The sequence below is a fragment of the Sebastes fasciatus genome, chromosome 18 (assembly GCF_043250625.1).
Source record: "Sebastes fasciatus isolate fSebFas1 chromosome 18, fSebFas1.pri, whole genome shotgun sequence".
Classification (NCBI taxonomy): domain Eukaryota; kingdom Metazoa; phylum Chordata; class Actinopteri; order Perciformes; family Sebastidae; genus Sebastes; species Sebastes fasciatus.
The window spans coordinates 2,108,053-2,121,658 of record NC_133812.1 but is presented as its reverse complement, the minus strand read 5'-3'; the positions used below and the strand labels follow the sequence as shown (position 1 = coordinate 2,121,658).

General features: G+C 43.1%; 1 protein-coding gene across 6 annotated transcripts in view; it reads right to left on the bottom strand.

Annotated features, from left to right (window-relative positions):
- Positions 1-13,606, bottom strand: part of kif26bb (kinesin family member 26Bb) — a 50,990-nt gene that overhangs the window by 12,465 nt on the left and 24,919 nt on the right. For 5 of the 6 annotated variants that reach the window (XM_074616182.1, XM_074616187.1, XM_074616189.1 and 2 more), the window contains exons 7-12: positions 11,900-11,993; positions 8,403-8,674; positions 7,419-7,596; positions 7,032-7,170; positions 6,586-6,745; positions 3,229-6,403 (exon numbers count right to left, since the gene is read on the bottom strand). In XM_074616182.1, the coding sequence (XP_074472283.1) occupies positions 3,229-6,403; positions 6,586-6,745; positions 7,032-7,170; positions 7,419-7,596; positions 8,403-8,674; positions 11,900-11,993 (4,018 nt within the window). The remainder of the gene's footprint in view (positions 1-3,228; positions 6,404-6,585; positions 6,746-7,031; positions 7,171-7,418; positions 7,597-8,402; positions 8,675-11,899; positions 11,994-13,606) is intronic. The other variant, XM_074616184.1, reaches the window with a different exon arrangement.

The following is a 13,606-nucleotide window of genomic DNA, read 5'->3' as shown; positions in this document are numbered from 1 at the left end:
GGTACCAATGGATTCATCAGGTTCTCTAGTTTCATTTGATGCCAGTATCTTCATTCTAGCTTTAAAACTGAGCTCGCTACAACCTACAAATCGAGAGTTGCGTTAAAGAAATTAGTAACGTTAAAACAAATTTGTGTTAACACGTTATCGTGTTAACTTTGACAGCCCTAATAACAAACAATACAAATGTATTTGAACAGCACTACCAACCCTACCTTTAATTTCAATTCAGCAACAAAGACTAAGATTTTGTTGTTTTGTCAAGTCATGTTTTTACAAATTAAAGGTCCCATATTATAAAAAAGTGATATTTTCATGTTTTTGTATTATAAAGCAGGCTTAAGTCGTATATAAATACTGCGAAAGTATCGAATGCTCAATCCACAGGGAAATACACACAGCCCGTATTCAGAAACTCTCCATTTGAAACAAGCTGTCTGGATTTCTGTCACAAATTTACAATATTTAGACCCTTTACACAGATTTAAACATAAGCATTCTAAATGTGTCCCAGTTTATTCCTGGTTGCAGTGTATGTGAATGTCATCAGCTGACAGGAAGTACACATGGACCCAAGCTGTTGCCTAGCAACACAATTCTGTTGCCATTCCGTCGAAATGCGCTACAACGGAGCGTTTAAGACAGAGGGTAAATACAGGCATATTCAGGCCGACAAATAATGTTTTTTTTTATCATTACAGCATGTAAATATGTTCTAGTAGAAACACAAAATACAAGTATGTACCTGAAAATGAGCACGAAATGGGACCTTTAATAAGACTGCTCGTGGTGCTCATGGATCTACAGGATGGCTAATGCTAGAAATATTAGTAGTATTCCTGAGTCGCTACGTTAGTATTGTCAACTAATGTTCTACTCTAAACGCATCACACCTCACAGTAAGGGTAGATGTGTATGATAAACAAAGGCTGGAAGTGGCTTTCAATGCCCAGGCCATGTGCTCTAATGGGGAACTGAGAAAACAGTTTGCCTGAGGGCAAATGCAGCTTGCCAGGGCTACCAATTTAATTCATAAAAGTCAAGACAGGAGACACGATTTCTGTAACTCTTTCTGGATAGACTCAGTTCTGCAGTATAGGAAAGGATAGTTTATGCTTTATGTCACAGGGATCCGAAGACATTAAAAATGTGTTTTAACTCCAAAGATATGGATGCAGCTTTTATCAGAATGTAGATGAGTTCATTACGTAAAATGAGATTTAAGGGGAAATTAAGCACAGACAGAATTTAATCTCCCACTTAACAATAGAATATGTTAAAGGACTTTAAATTCATACCCAGCAAAAACGTTTTCTCCGTTTTTTTATTGCTCCATTAGCAGTTTTCACTGTGTCAACCAAACGTTCCTCAATGTATAATTCCATTAGCAAGCATCGTTAGTATGCACACACACACATCTTTATCATTTACTGTACCAGTCAAACCCTCTTCATTTTCTGCACTTGTGCAGCCATTAGTAAGTGCCGTCGCTGGGTTCATATATTAATGATGTGACCTGCATTCCACAGACGTTCCATCATCTCCAATTAATGTCACATTAATATGTTATGTGGTCAGATTACCTACCAAACAGTATGATGGTGGAACTACAGTATCATTCCTAAAAATTGTTTGATTTATAGTTCAGAAATTGTATATTCTGGATCATGTCTAGAGAAGAAATGACATGGCAGATTTCTGCAAAAAGTTTTACTGAACTGGATTGAAAGTTTTACCATTACACTTTTTCAAATGGAATTTGATTCAGCATTTTAATCTGACAATTTTAGTATTTAGAGCTGCAACAATTAATCGATTAGTGTTCAACTATTTAATTAATCGTCAACTATTTTGATAATCGATTTGAGTTATATCTTTTTAGAAGAAAAAGTCTAAATTCTCTGATTCTTAGCTTCTTAAATGGGATATGTTTTCTGGTTTCTTTACTCCTCTATGACATTAAACTGAATATCTTTGAGTTGTGGACAAAACAAGACATTTGAGGAAGTCATACCGGGGTTTTGGAAGCACTGATCGATATTTTTCACCATTTTCTGGCATTTTGTAGACCAAACAATTACTCGATTAAAGCTGCAGTAGGTGAGATTGGAGCAAATATGATTTAAAAAAGTAAGTTTTATAAAACGGTCGCTATATCGTGACAGTAGTACATGAAACAGGTAACCTGAAAAAAATCATGTGCCTCTGTGTCCTCCGGTGCTCCTAACGGCATCTCCAAGATTTCACAGACCGGAGGAAAACAAGTAGTAAGAGCTGATCTGAGGTCTGCTGTCCAGCGGCCGTCTGTGAGAGCCGGCTGTCAATCACTCGTAAACTCTGATCAAACGGTCAAACTAGGCAGCGCTGATCAAATATGAATCAATATTATGTTACGTTAATGCCTATTTCTCTCCTCAGATGTTTTCAGAATCATCCTGTAGTGCACGGTTTAGCTGTAAAATGAGAAAGTTTGTGACCCAGCAGCAATGTTGGAAATCTCTTGAAGGAACGCCAAGTACCAGTCACCAGACCGGAGCACAGCCAATAGGAACGCGCACTCTCTGAAATGATCTGTGATTGGTCAAAATCTCCCATCACGGGCTAGATTTTCTAAAGCCTGAAAACAGAGCCATGAGGAGGAGCAGAAGTCTAGTTATCTCTCAGAACACTTGAATTACAATATGCTGAAAGGTTATTATGGAATTTTTTCCCAATGATGCCAAAAATATACTGACTACTGCAGGTTTAAAGGATCATTAAATTGACAGATGACTCAATAATGAAAATAATCATTAGTTGCAGCCCTAATTGCATTTACTTAGATTGGTGTGAATGTGCCAGCACACCATTGGGACATTGCAGGTTCAAAAGATCTGATTATAAAAGTGTTTGGCCTCAGCAGCATTACCAACAATGCAACAATAATAAGCAAGTGACAAAAGTAAAAGAAAACATGGCATACATTAAAATATCTACAGTTGATATACTGTACTGAAATTAATAGAAACGAGTGGTGACTTTAAGAGAGGGAAAATATATGAATCAATTTAAAATGGTCATGGCCGGTTAAGATGTTCAACTAGCTTTACACTTTTTTGAGGCTACACTTGCAAATCTAACATCTAACACCAACAACACATGATGAGACTCAACACTTGGATGAGCTTCTGTTCTTTCCAGAAGAGAAAGTCATCCCGTTCAGCTCATAAACTGTTCCAGAGGTTTTACCTGTGTTGCCTCTCCTCCGAGATGATCGGATGCTTCGAGCCACACTGAGAAGAGAGCTGCTCCTGTCGCTGACGGAATCTCTGTTTGAGATGGTGCTGCCTGTGGCTTCACTGTCCCTCACCATGCTGTCATATCCACTGCTCACCATACTGTTCCTGTTCGTGAAATTCAGGGATGTCTTCCCCATAGCTGGTGGCAAATCTCCACTCAACACACTGGTGGTGTCACTCGCGTGCCCATTCAGGTGATCGGGCACACGGGGAGCAGTCAACCGGCTGTATGGCGAGGGAAGTGGGGTGGTTTGGTCCAGTCCTCCTGAAGTGGGGCTGGAGGTCCTTTCCTTAAGGAGGTCTGAGATCCGGCCATTGACAAACCCCTGGATAACAGATTTTGTAGATGAGCATGTGGAGCTCTGACTCGGAGTACGACTTATGGAGTGAAAAGATCGCGGAGGGGAAGAGGAGAGAAAGGAGGATGTCCGCTCAAAGCTAACAGTTTTACTGTCTGGAGAAAGACTGGCGCTACGGTTGATGGACTGCTGCAGGCCTTTGTGGGGGAGACTGAGGTTCTTGATGCTGGGGACAGACAGTCGACGGACTTTGGGGCTAGCCATCTTAAGTTTCCCCACAGCGGAGAGCTTGGAATGGGTATGCCTAGCAGATTGCATTGCAGGCTTTTCAGAAAGAAAGAAGTGATGACTCTGGTCAGTCCGAGGATGCTTCCTGGGGCTCCTGCTAGCCCTTGGTAAGGTACAATCTCCCTCATTATTTCCTTTATAACCTCCCTTACATGCCCCTTCACTACTTCCCTTGGAGCTCCCCTTAGAACTCATGGAGGTGATACTACTGCCTCTATCCAGAGCTGGGAAGTCTCTTGGGATTCTCCCAAGGGAATTAGTCCTGGTAGCCAGCTGCTCCAGTTTGGCACTGAAAAGCCTGCTACTATCCTCAGTGGGTGACATCGGCCTCCCACTCATATGATCATCTTTCATTCTTAGACTTGAGGTCTCAAACAAAGATTCAACAACTTTTCTGGGAGCCCTACTGGCGTGCTGTTTGTACTCTGTTCCATATTTCCGAGGAGAGGAGGCGTGGAGGCTGTGGTCTGCTGGGGAGTGCTGTCTGCCCTGCCTCCTCTCCAGAGTTACTCCTGGGCTACACGGGGTGGATGATGTCACCCCCCTTGGGTCTCTGTGGTTGTCTGCCATGTGAACGCCGTGGTAGCTGTCCTGGTGTTTGGCATTTTGCCAGCCTCTAGGTAAACTATCTGTTTTAAAGACAGCAGGCACGGTTTCATGGCAACCAGGTGAAACACCAATTCTCTTGGGGGCATTTCTAACATGTCTGGAACCGGTTTCTCCCCCCTCTGAGCCCTTTGAAGCGTTGAAGGAATAAACATGCTCCCTGTCTCTGGGGTGGATCTTGTCTGAATGTCTCGGTCTCTTTCCACACATTTTGTTTTCTGCAGTTTCATCACAAAAAGCTGAATCTTCAAAGACCATTGGGTCATACGAACTTTGGCTAAAAGGTAAGTCACATACTTTGTCAGACTTTTGGGCATGTGTCTCAGAAACAAAAGCCCCACTCCTCTTCTCGAGAGCTTTCCTATCTTCTGGACATTTTACATTATTCCCTCGGAGCTCAGACTGCGACTTGACTCCTGTAAAAGTGTCACAAGCACTTTCTCTTTCTTTCCCGCCATCCAATTCACAATCCATCTCTGTATTAATCAGCATGGGGTTTATAAATGAAGGTAAGAACCTCATTTCCCTTCTGAGTGGATACTGGGGCTTGTCATTGCTAGCCTCTGTGGCTACAGATTGAGCTACAGAGCTTTTGTTTGTATTAGAGAAACCTACGGCTACGGCTTCTTCGCTGACATTGCTGATGATCCTGATTGGTTGAGAGCTGGCAAAGCCTTGAGCATGTGCCTGTGATTGGGAAGCATCCCTGATACAAATAATGTTTCCACCTGTCCTCCCTCTGTCCAATGCTCCACTGATGGTCACCTCCTCCACCATAGAGAAGACAAGTTCATCTTGACCTTTTAGGTCCAGTGGCTGTTGAACAGTTACTGTGATAGTGGCCTTCATTTCCTTAACATCCTCTGCGGGGCGGTTAGGTAAGACATCTCCAAGTATAACACTGGTAGCCAAGGAGTGTGAAGAGGAGCATGAGGAGGAAGGAGATATGGGGGAGCTCTTGCCAACTGGCGACGTCCTTTTGTCTGGTTTGAACCAATCCGCAGCTTCAGGACCTTCTTGTTTACCTGTAGGATGAAGGGCAGAACTGGTGACGTTCATGCCCTGAGCATCCGCATTAAAGTCCTGAGAAGAGAACCTATCATCTGACTTAAGAGTTCCATTTTTGGGCCGCTCAGAGCGACAGGTCATGTTAAGACTGAGAGTTTGATTTAGCAGTTCCTCGCTAGAACTGGTTCCGCTGCACTCCTCACAGTCATACAGGCCTGAATCCTCTCTCTGAAAACTGTCTCCGGGGAAGGCACCATCTGTTTGCTTTTCTCCGACAGAGGTCTGACTGCAGCCTAACCCCTGATTCAACAACAATGTCTGTGGTGCCTCTGATGATTCGGTATCTGTCTGTTTCCCTTTTTCTTTCTGGGGTTGTGATTTGGCTGTGACATTGTTAACAGAAGGGCCTTTCGAGGAAGACTTGAGCACATCCATTGTTGCCTCACTTCCATCGATACAGCCCAAGCGCTCTTGAAGTTCAGCAAATGTGTCACATTTAAAACAGTCCCTCCCTGGCTTCTTGATGTCTGCTTTCAGGACTTCAATATGCCCTTGAACTGTTTCTTCGTTCTTTTTCTCTCCCTGAAGCTGAGGAATTCTCAGAAGCTCTTGGAGCAGAGCGGTAAACTCTGGGTCATCCATGTCAGCCTTGTTAGGATGCAAAGATGGTATGATAGGCACAAATTCAGGTTGTGCCAGTCTGGAGGTTGCTTTGGACTGGACCAAGCCGTCAAAGTCTATTTGGATGACTGTGTCACAGGACTGGTCGCTGCTGGAGCGCTCATCGAGTTCACCACGCAAATGGAAACGAGGGATGTCGACATCTACCTTGTCGGTGGAGTGGAACGCCCGCAGGGAAAAAGACGGAGGCCCTCTCTTTTCTCTAGTCAAACTCCTCCCGCAAGGAGAACATGAAGTGGACTGCTGTTGGATAAAGATGAATTGTGGAGTTAGTTCTAGAACTGGATCATCCAAAATATAAATCAATGAAAAAGCACTGGGTTGCATTTGAAACAATCTCTCTCTTTCTTTACAAAAAGGGCACCAACACTGTGAACGCCATTAAAAGGTGGTCAATTGGTAGAAAGACATTACAGGACACGTACCTTTGTTTTCTTCTGTGTCCTGCGGATGCGAGAAGCCAGCTGGATGGTGGATAGGGTCTCTTGAAGGTGTGCCAGTGAATCATCAACCTGAGCAATCACTGTCGTATGGCAATTTACATGACCCAAGGCCTCTCGAAGGAGCATAGCCAACTTACTGCCCCTATGCAGAGACGGTACAAAAGTCCAAACATTAATCAAAGAATGCATCAGTCATTTTAAACCAAATCTAGCAATTGTCCAACTGCGATGTAGTTGTTATTATAGTTCCTTCGTTTTAAGACAGTTTAAAATGGGTTTGCAGGCAAAACTCTGGCTATTCTTGGAAACCGAGATAGAAGACCGTAAGAATCAACTTCAGCTCACAGTCAAAATATGAATGTAGTTCACTCTACAAAAATGTATGCAACATCTTTACACCAATAATATTTATCGAGTTACGTTCTTACTTGTTCGGGGTGGTTTTATGTCCACTTAGAAGAGACAAGACAGCAGGGCCCAGTTCAGAATATGGAGGTTTATTCTTGTTCACCCCCCTTATACCACTACACACATCTATCATGGTCAACTTAGTGGGGCCACGTGAACCTAAAGATGGAAGTCAGAGAGGAGGAGAGTGTAAATGCAAAAAGCTTACCATGTTTTCAAATATGCAAATAAAGAACACATGGATTATAAGATATATATTAAATTATATAATATAAATAAATTATAAAATATATTAAACTGCATTAAATCAGCATTGGATTTAGGGTTAACTGTGGGAAATAATTCATGAGGAAACACCAAATTCACCAGAGACAAGCCATCCTGGTAATTGAAAAATTAATTAAAACCTTTGCCAATGGTGCTGGTCTCCGTGCGAGGGGGCTGGACGTGGAGAGTGAAGAACATTACGGAGCTGTGAGTCAAGTACGTAACGAAGTCATTGTGCCGACGTGCTGCAATGGCCGCGTCCAGGAGGGCAGTAGCCCGCTCAGCGGTGGGGGCCTTCACCCGGTTGTGGTTACGTAGCTGGATGGAGGGGAGAGGATAGTCACAAAATGTCATGTAGAATCTCCTCATGAACTACTTAAATAAAAAACATAGGCCATTTGAGAATGTTTTTGAAGCTACATTCACACAGTAAGCTTCATTTTCCTATTCAATAGATAGAAATGTCTGGCTTGCATTTGGCAGAAGTGCGAGGGCAGAGACTGCTGCACAATCATAATGCAATCAGCTGTAATCTTTTATGTAATCTAATAGGCTTCACTCACTACTCGTATTATCTACTCACATACAGTGTGGACCCTTAACCACACTGACAATCTAAATAAACATTAGCATTAATTCGATCATATCTAGAGGGCAGAGCCTAAAATCTAACTTAGAGGGATCCCAAACAAGAAAACCAAAACTGTATCTGTAATATCACTGACACCTCCTACTTAAAAGGACTGTTTGTAAGAATCTGTTTGTAATAGGGGCTCACTTACTGGTTCACAGCAGTTAAAACAACCCTAAAATAACGCTTGTGTGTGAATTAATGAACCTTGATGCGTTGCCAGGGAAGCAGAGCCAAGAAATTGTCACTTGTCAGCAACAAAAAATATAGCCTTGGCTCACTGGTTTCCAGATTTGGGACAGTTTATTTGTTTCCAAAGATGGATTAGACCATATATAATCAAACCAATAACAATCACTCTAATTGTTTTCATTTTAATTTGTTTTTAAGGCTGATACACCAACAATTTGGGTCAATGGACCCTTGTGTGCATGCTTGTGCTTAGACAGAGCAACAGACCCTTTTCCTAATAAAAAGCACTCTTTCCTTCTACCTGTATCCCATAGACGGGGTCCTCTTGGAGTCTGATATGGGCCTTTGGGCTGTCCTGGACGCTGCCTAATGAGGGGACGACCTCCCCCAGCAGATCCCTCAGCGTGTCCTCTTCTCCGCAGCAGAGCTCTATAGCAGACACCGACACGGTCAGATCAGTCCAGGTCTTCTCCCTTCGCCGCTCGATGGCGCTGTACAGCCAGGAGATGGCACAAGGAACCAGCCCGAGCTTCTGGATGCACTCACCGCTCCCCACCATGCTGGACCACGAGCCTGAGGTAGACCACAGAGCACACAGATGTACGCATGATACATACGGACGTACAAACATATAGCACATATACACGCACATGCTAGCATTTAGACATATACAATATACACTTTGAGAACCACAATTCACAATCCGTCCACCACTTTGGTCCAGACTGAAATATCTCAACAAATATTGAATGGATAGCCATGAAATTCTGTACAGACATTCATGATCCTCGCAGAATGAATCGGAATGACTCTCATCCTGCGACTTTTCATCTTGCACCACCATGAGGTTGACTTTTTGTGGTTCAGAGTGAAATATCTTGAATGGATTGCAATGAAATGTGCTACAGATATTCATGATCCCCAGAGGCTGACTTGTAAAAACTTAAATCCCCAGACCTTTCATCTAGCACCATCATCGTTGATGACCAAATACATGTTGAACTAATGACGTGCCCCAACTCAGCTCTACGTTGTGCTAATTAGTGGATGTTGCCATGCCAAAAATGCTAAACTAAGATGGTAAACAATGTGAATAGTGGACTACGATAGTCATTAACCAAGCTCTATATAGAGTTCTCCAGAGATGACGGTCAGTTCTAAAGTTAGAATGAAGATACTGGCATCATATGAAACTAGAAAACCTAAGTAATCCATCGGTACCAACCATGTCATACTAGCTTGTCACGAAGGAGGCTAAATACCCCTCCAAACATGCCAGACTTCTGACCTCTGACCTCCAGATATGTGAATGGAAATGGGTTCTATGGGTACCCACGAGTCTCATCATATTTACATGCTGTAATGATAAAAAAAAACATTATTTGTCGGCCTGAATATGCCTGTATTTACCCTCTGTCTTAAACGCTCCGTTGTAGCGCATTTTGACGGAATGGCAACAGAATTGTGTTGCTAGGCAACAGCTTGGGTCCATGTGTACTTCCTGTCAGCTGATGACATTCACATACACTGCAACCAGGAATAAACTGGGACACATTTAGAATGCTTATGTTTAAATCTGTGTAAAGGGTCTAAATATTGTAAATTTGTGACAACACAAATGGACAGAAATCCAGACAGCTTGTTTCAAATGGAGAGTTTCTGAATACGGGCTGTGTGTATTTCCCTGTGGATTGAGCATTCGATACTTTCGCAGTATTTATATACGACTTAAGCCTGCTTTATAATACAAAAACATGAAAATATCACTTTTTTATAATATGGGACCTTTAATTTGTAAAAACATGACTTGACAAAACAACAAAATCTTAATCTTTGTTGCTGAATTGAAATTAAAGGTAGGGTTGGTAGTGCTGTTCAAATACATTTGTATTGTTTGTTATTAGGGCTGTCAAAGTTAACATGATAACGTGTTAACACAAATTTGTTTTAACGTTACTAATTTCTTTAACGCAACTCTCGATTTGTAGGTTGTAGCGAGCTCAGTTTTAAAGCTAGAATGAAGATACTGGCATCAAATGAAACTAGAGAACCTGATGAATCCATTGGTACCAACCATGTCATACTAGTCGCAAAGGAGGATAAATAACGCTTCAAACTTGCGCTATATTTTGGAGGAAAAACTGGCATGGTCATTTTCAAAGGGGTCCCTTGACCTCTGACCTCCAGATGTGTAAATGTAAATGGGTTCTATGGGTACCCACGAGTCTCCCCTTCACAGACATGCCTACTTTATGATAATCACATGCAGTTTGGGGCAAGTCATAGTCAAGTCAGCACACTGGCACACTGACAGCTGTTGTTGCCTGTTGGGCTGCAGTTTGCCATGTTATGATTGGAGCATATTTTTTAATGCTAAATGCAGTACCTGTGAGGGTTTCTGGACAATATCTGTCATTGTTTTGTTATTAATTGATTTCCAATAATATATATAATGTATAGACATATATATATATATAAACCTAAGTATATATATATATATATAAATATATATATATATATATACAGTATATGTATAAAGCAAGCATATTTGTCCACTCCCATGTTGATAAGAGTATTAAATACTTGACAAATCTCCATTTAAGGTACATTTAGAACAGATAAAAAAAGGTGCGATTAATTTGCGATTAATCGCGATTAACTGAAAATCAGATTGACAGCCTAGTTATAAGGCAATATAGAAATATGGACACACTTGCAAACAAGTTCAGAGCGCCCCAGACAAATTCATACTAACGCAAATGGACTCGAGGAAGTGCACCAGCTCACACAAATCACAAGACACAATACATAAACTCCGAAAAATGCACAAATAAAGATGGAGCAGATTTACAGAAACACACCCAAAAACACTTCCAGATTGTCTCATGGACTGATGCCATATACTGCATCTCCAAGTGCACTCTTGCCCCACATTAGTCTTGAGTTATGGGCCTGTTTTACCATCTATTGTCTTATCCAAACTCTAATTGAATGAGGATAGGAGAATTGGTTTACTCCAACTAAAGGCCAAGCTGCCCGCCGTTATTCGGAGAGAATAGTATTCTGCGGAGGAGATTGATATCCTCCTGGCTGTGGGCCACATGTAGTATGTATTGGCCAACTAATTCAATCAGATTTACGGAGAGTGGCGTCATGTGAAAAAGCAGCTCCAAGGAGACGCTGTCCTTACCCTGTGTGTGTGTGTGTGTGTGTGTGTGTGTGTGTGTGTGTGTGTGTGTGTGTGTGTGTGTGTGTGTGTGTGTGTGTGTGTGTGTGCACACCGCAAATCTATTAAACCCCTTCACCGATGCTAAGTGCAGGGTTCCATCTCTCTAATAGCAACATATTACAGTCCATTTTGTTTACAGTCCCCTCTGAGCTCAGCGCTTCAGCCAAATAAAATCAAATATTTGTGTCTTTTTGCGCTGAAACGCCGAATCAGGCAAAATGGGAAGCTTTTAAAAAAAGCATATGTGTTGCATAATTGATGAATAGGCTTTTATTTAGTAAGTAACAGGTGAAAGATGAATGACTCCACTTTTCTGTCACTACTGTGGAAAAAACAGGACGACCAAAAAAGAATAAGGCGGCTGGAAAATGTGTATCAAGATTTGGTAAGAGGACAGAGAGAAAATGAAGACAGGGGGTTTAAGTGATAAAGAATGATAGCAGGAGTGGGACAGAGGAGCTGGAAGAGGGGGTGGGGGGGGGGTTGATGGCCCCCGAGCACAGATAAAAGCATCCCACTCTCATTTTAAGATTTGAACCTGTGGCCTCTCACAGCGACCGATTACTCACCCACATCAGCACATCCCAAACCCAGAACACATCCATCGCTGCCGCTGAGCACGCAGCGGATGACATCAGCCAAGACGCCCGCACACACCTCGGCCTGGCCAGAAAGAAACAAAGGACGGCAAGCATCTCATGATTCACCTCCGCACTGAAATAGTACATCCAATGAAATGAAAGAACTAAGATGCATATATAGATTCTGTAGATTCCCTTGGGCTCAGATACTGTAAGCAGAGCTTGGAGAAGGTTGAATATAATTGACGGACTGCGTAATTGTGCTGGCTGTCCAGGCCCTATCAGTTTTCAGGTCATCACACAGAGAGAGTAAACCAACCGTGGTAGTGTAGTGAGCAGATAGGGTAAATATACATTGAGTACTTGAAAATGCAGAAAGCGCCAGACCAACGCGTTCTCATCCCAACTCATCATATACTGGCGATTTGTCAGACCTCCTCATACTTGCCAACCCTCACAATTTTCCCAGGAGACTCCAATTTTTCATCGCCCTCTCCCTGTTTTCTCCCGGGGTCACACCTCTTTTTTACCATTCATTAACTCAACCTGTTTCTGGCTCTGTACAGCATGTATAAGCCCTAACGTTTTTCCTCTTGGACATCAATAGAGCTACACCAAATGTCGTTTCCCGGCGGAAGAGAGCTGCTCGCGACCATCCATCCATCCATCTTCAACCGCTTATCCGGGATCGGGTCGCGGGGGCAACAGCTCCAGCAGGGGACCCCAAACTTCCCTTTCCCGGGCCACATTAACCAGCTCTGACTGGGGGATCCCGAGGCGTTCCCAGGCCAGAGTAGAGATATAATCTCTCCACCTAGTCCTGGGTCTTCCCCGTGGTCTCCTCCCAGCTGGTCGTGCCTGGAACACCTCCCAAGGGAGGCGCCCAGGAGGCATCCGTGCTAGATGCCCGAACCACCTCAACTGGCTCCTTTCGACGCAAAGGAGCAAGGACTCTACTCCGAGTCCCTCACGGATGACTGAGCTTCTTACCCTATCTCTAAGGGAGACGCCAGCCACCCTCCTGAGGAAACCCATTTCGGCCGCTTGCACCCGCGACCTCGTTCTTTCGGTCATGACCCAACCCTCATGACCATAGGTGAGAGTAGGAACGAAGATTGAACGGTAGATCGAGAGCTTTGCCTTCCGGCTCAGCTCTCTTTTCGTCACAACGGTGCGGTAAAGCGAATGCAATACCGCCCCTGCTGCTCCGATTCTCCGACCAATCTCACGTTCCATCGTCCCCTCACTCGCGAACAAGACCCCGAGATACTTAAACTCCTTCACTTGGGGTAAGGACTCATTGCTCGCGACCATAGACAAATATTTATATATAAATTATATATAAACTCGGAAAAAAAGGTTTGGAAATTTGTGTTTGGTGGATTATTTCTCTGTTGTTACAATGCTTGTTGGCATTGTATTTTACATCGTTGGAAAGCCTGTTTATTTACCTTCACAATGATGTCCAACTTGTAAGGATCATGTATTTGTGGGATGAGCAGCACAGCTGATTATGTGGGTATTTCCAAACTTTTCTTTCCGAGTTTATATGCTCGCGACTGACACAACACGGTTGTGTCAGTCGCGAGCCACACATCACAGCGTGCAGCGCCCAAGTCGGGCTTTGCTCGATGCTACGAAAAGCAGTCGTGGCGTGGCGCAAGCCGTTGGAAATAACGGGTTTCAGAGCGCAGT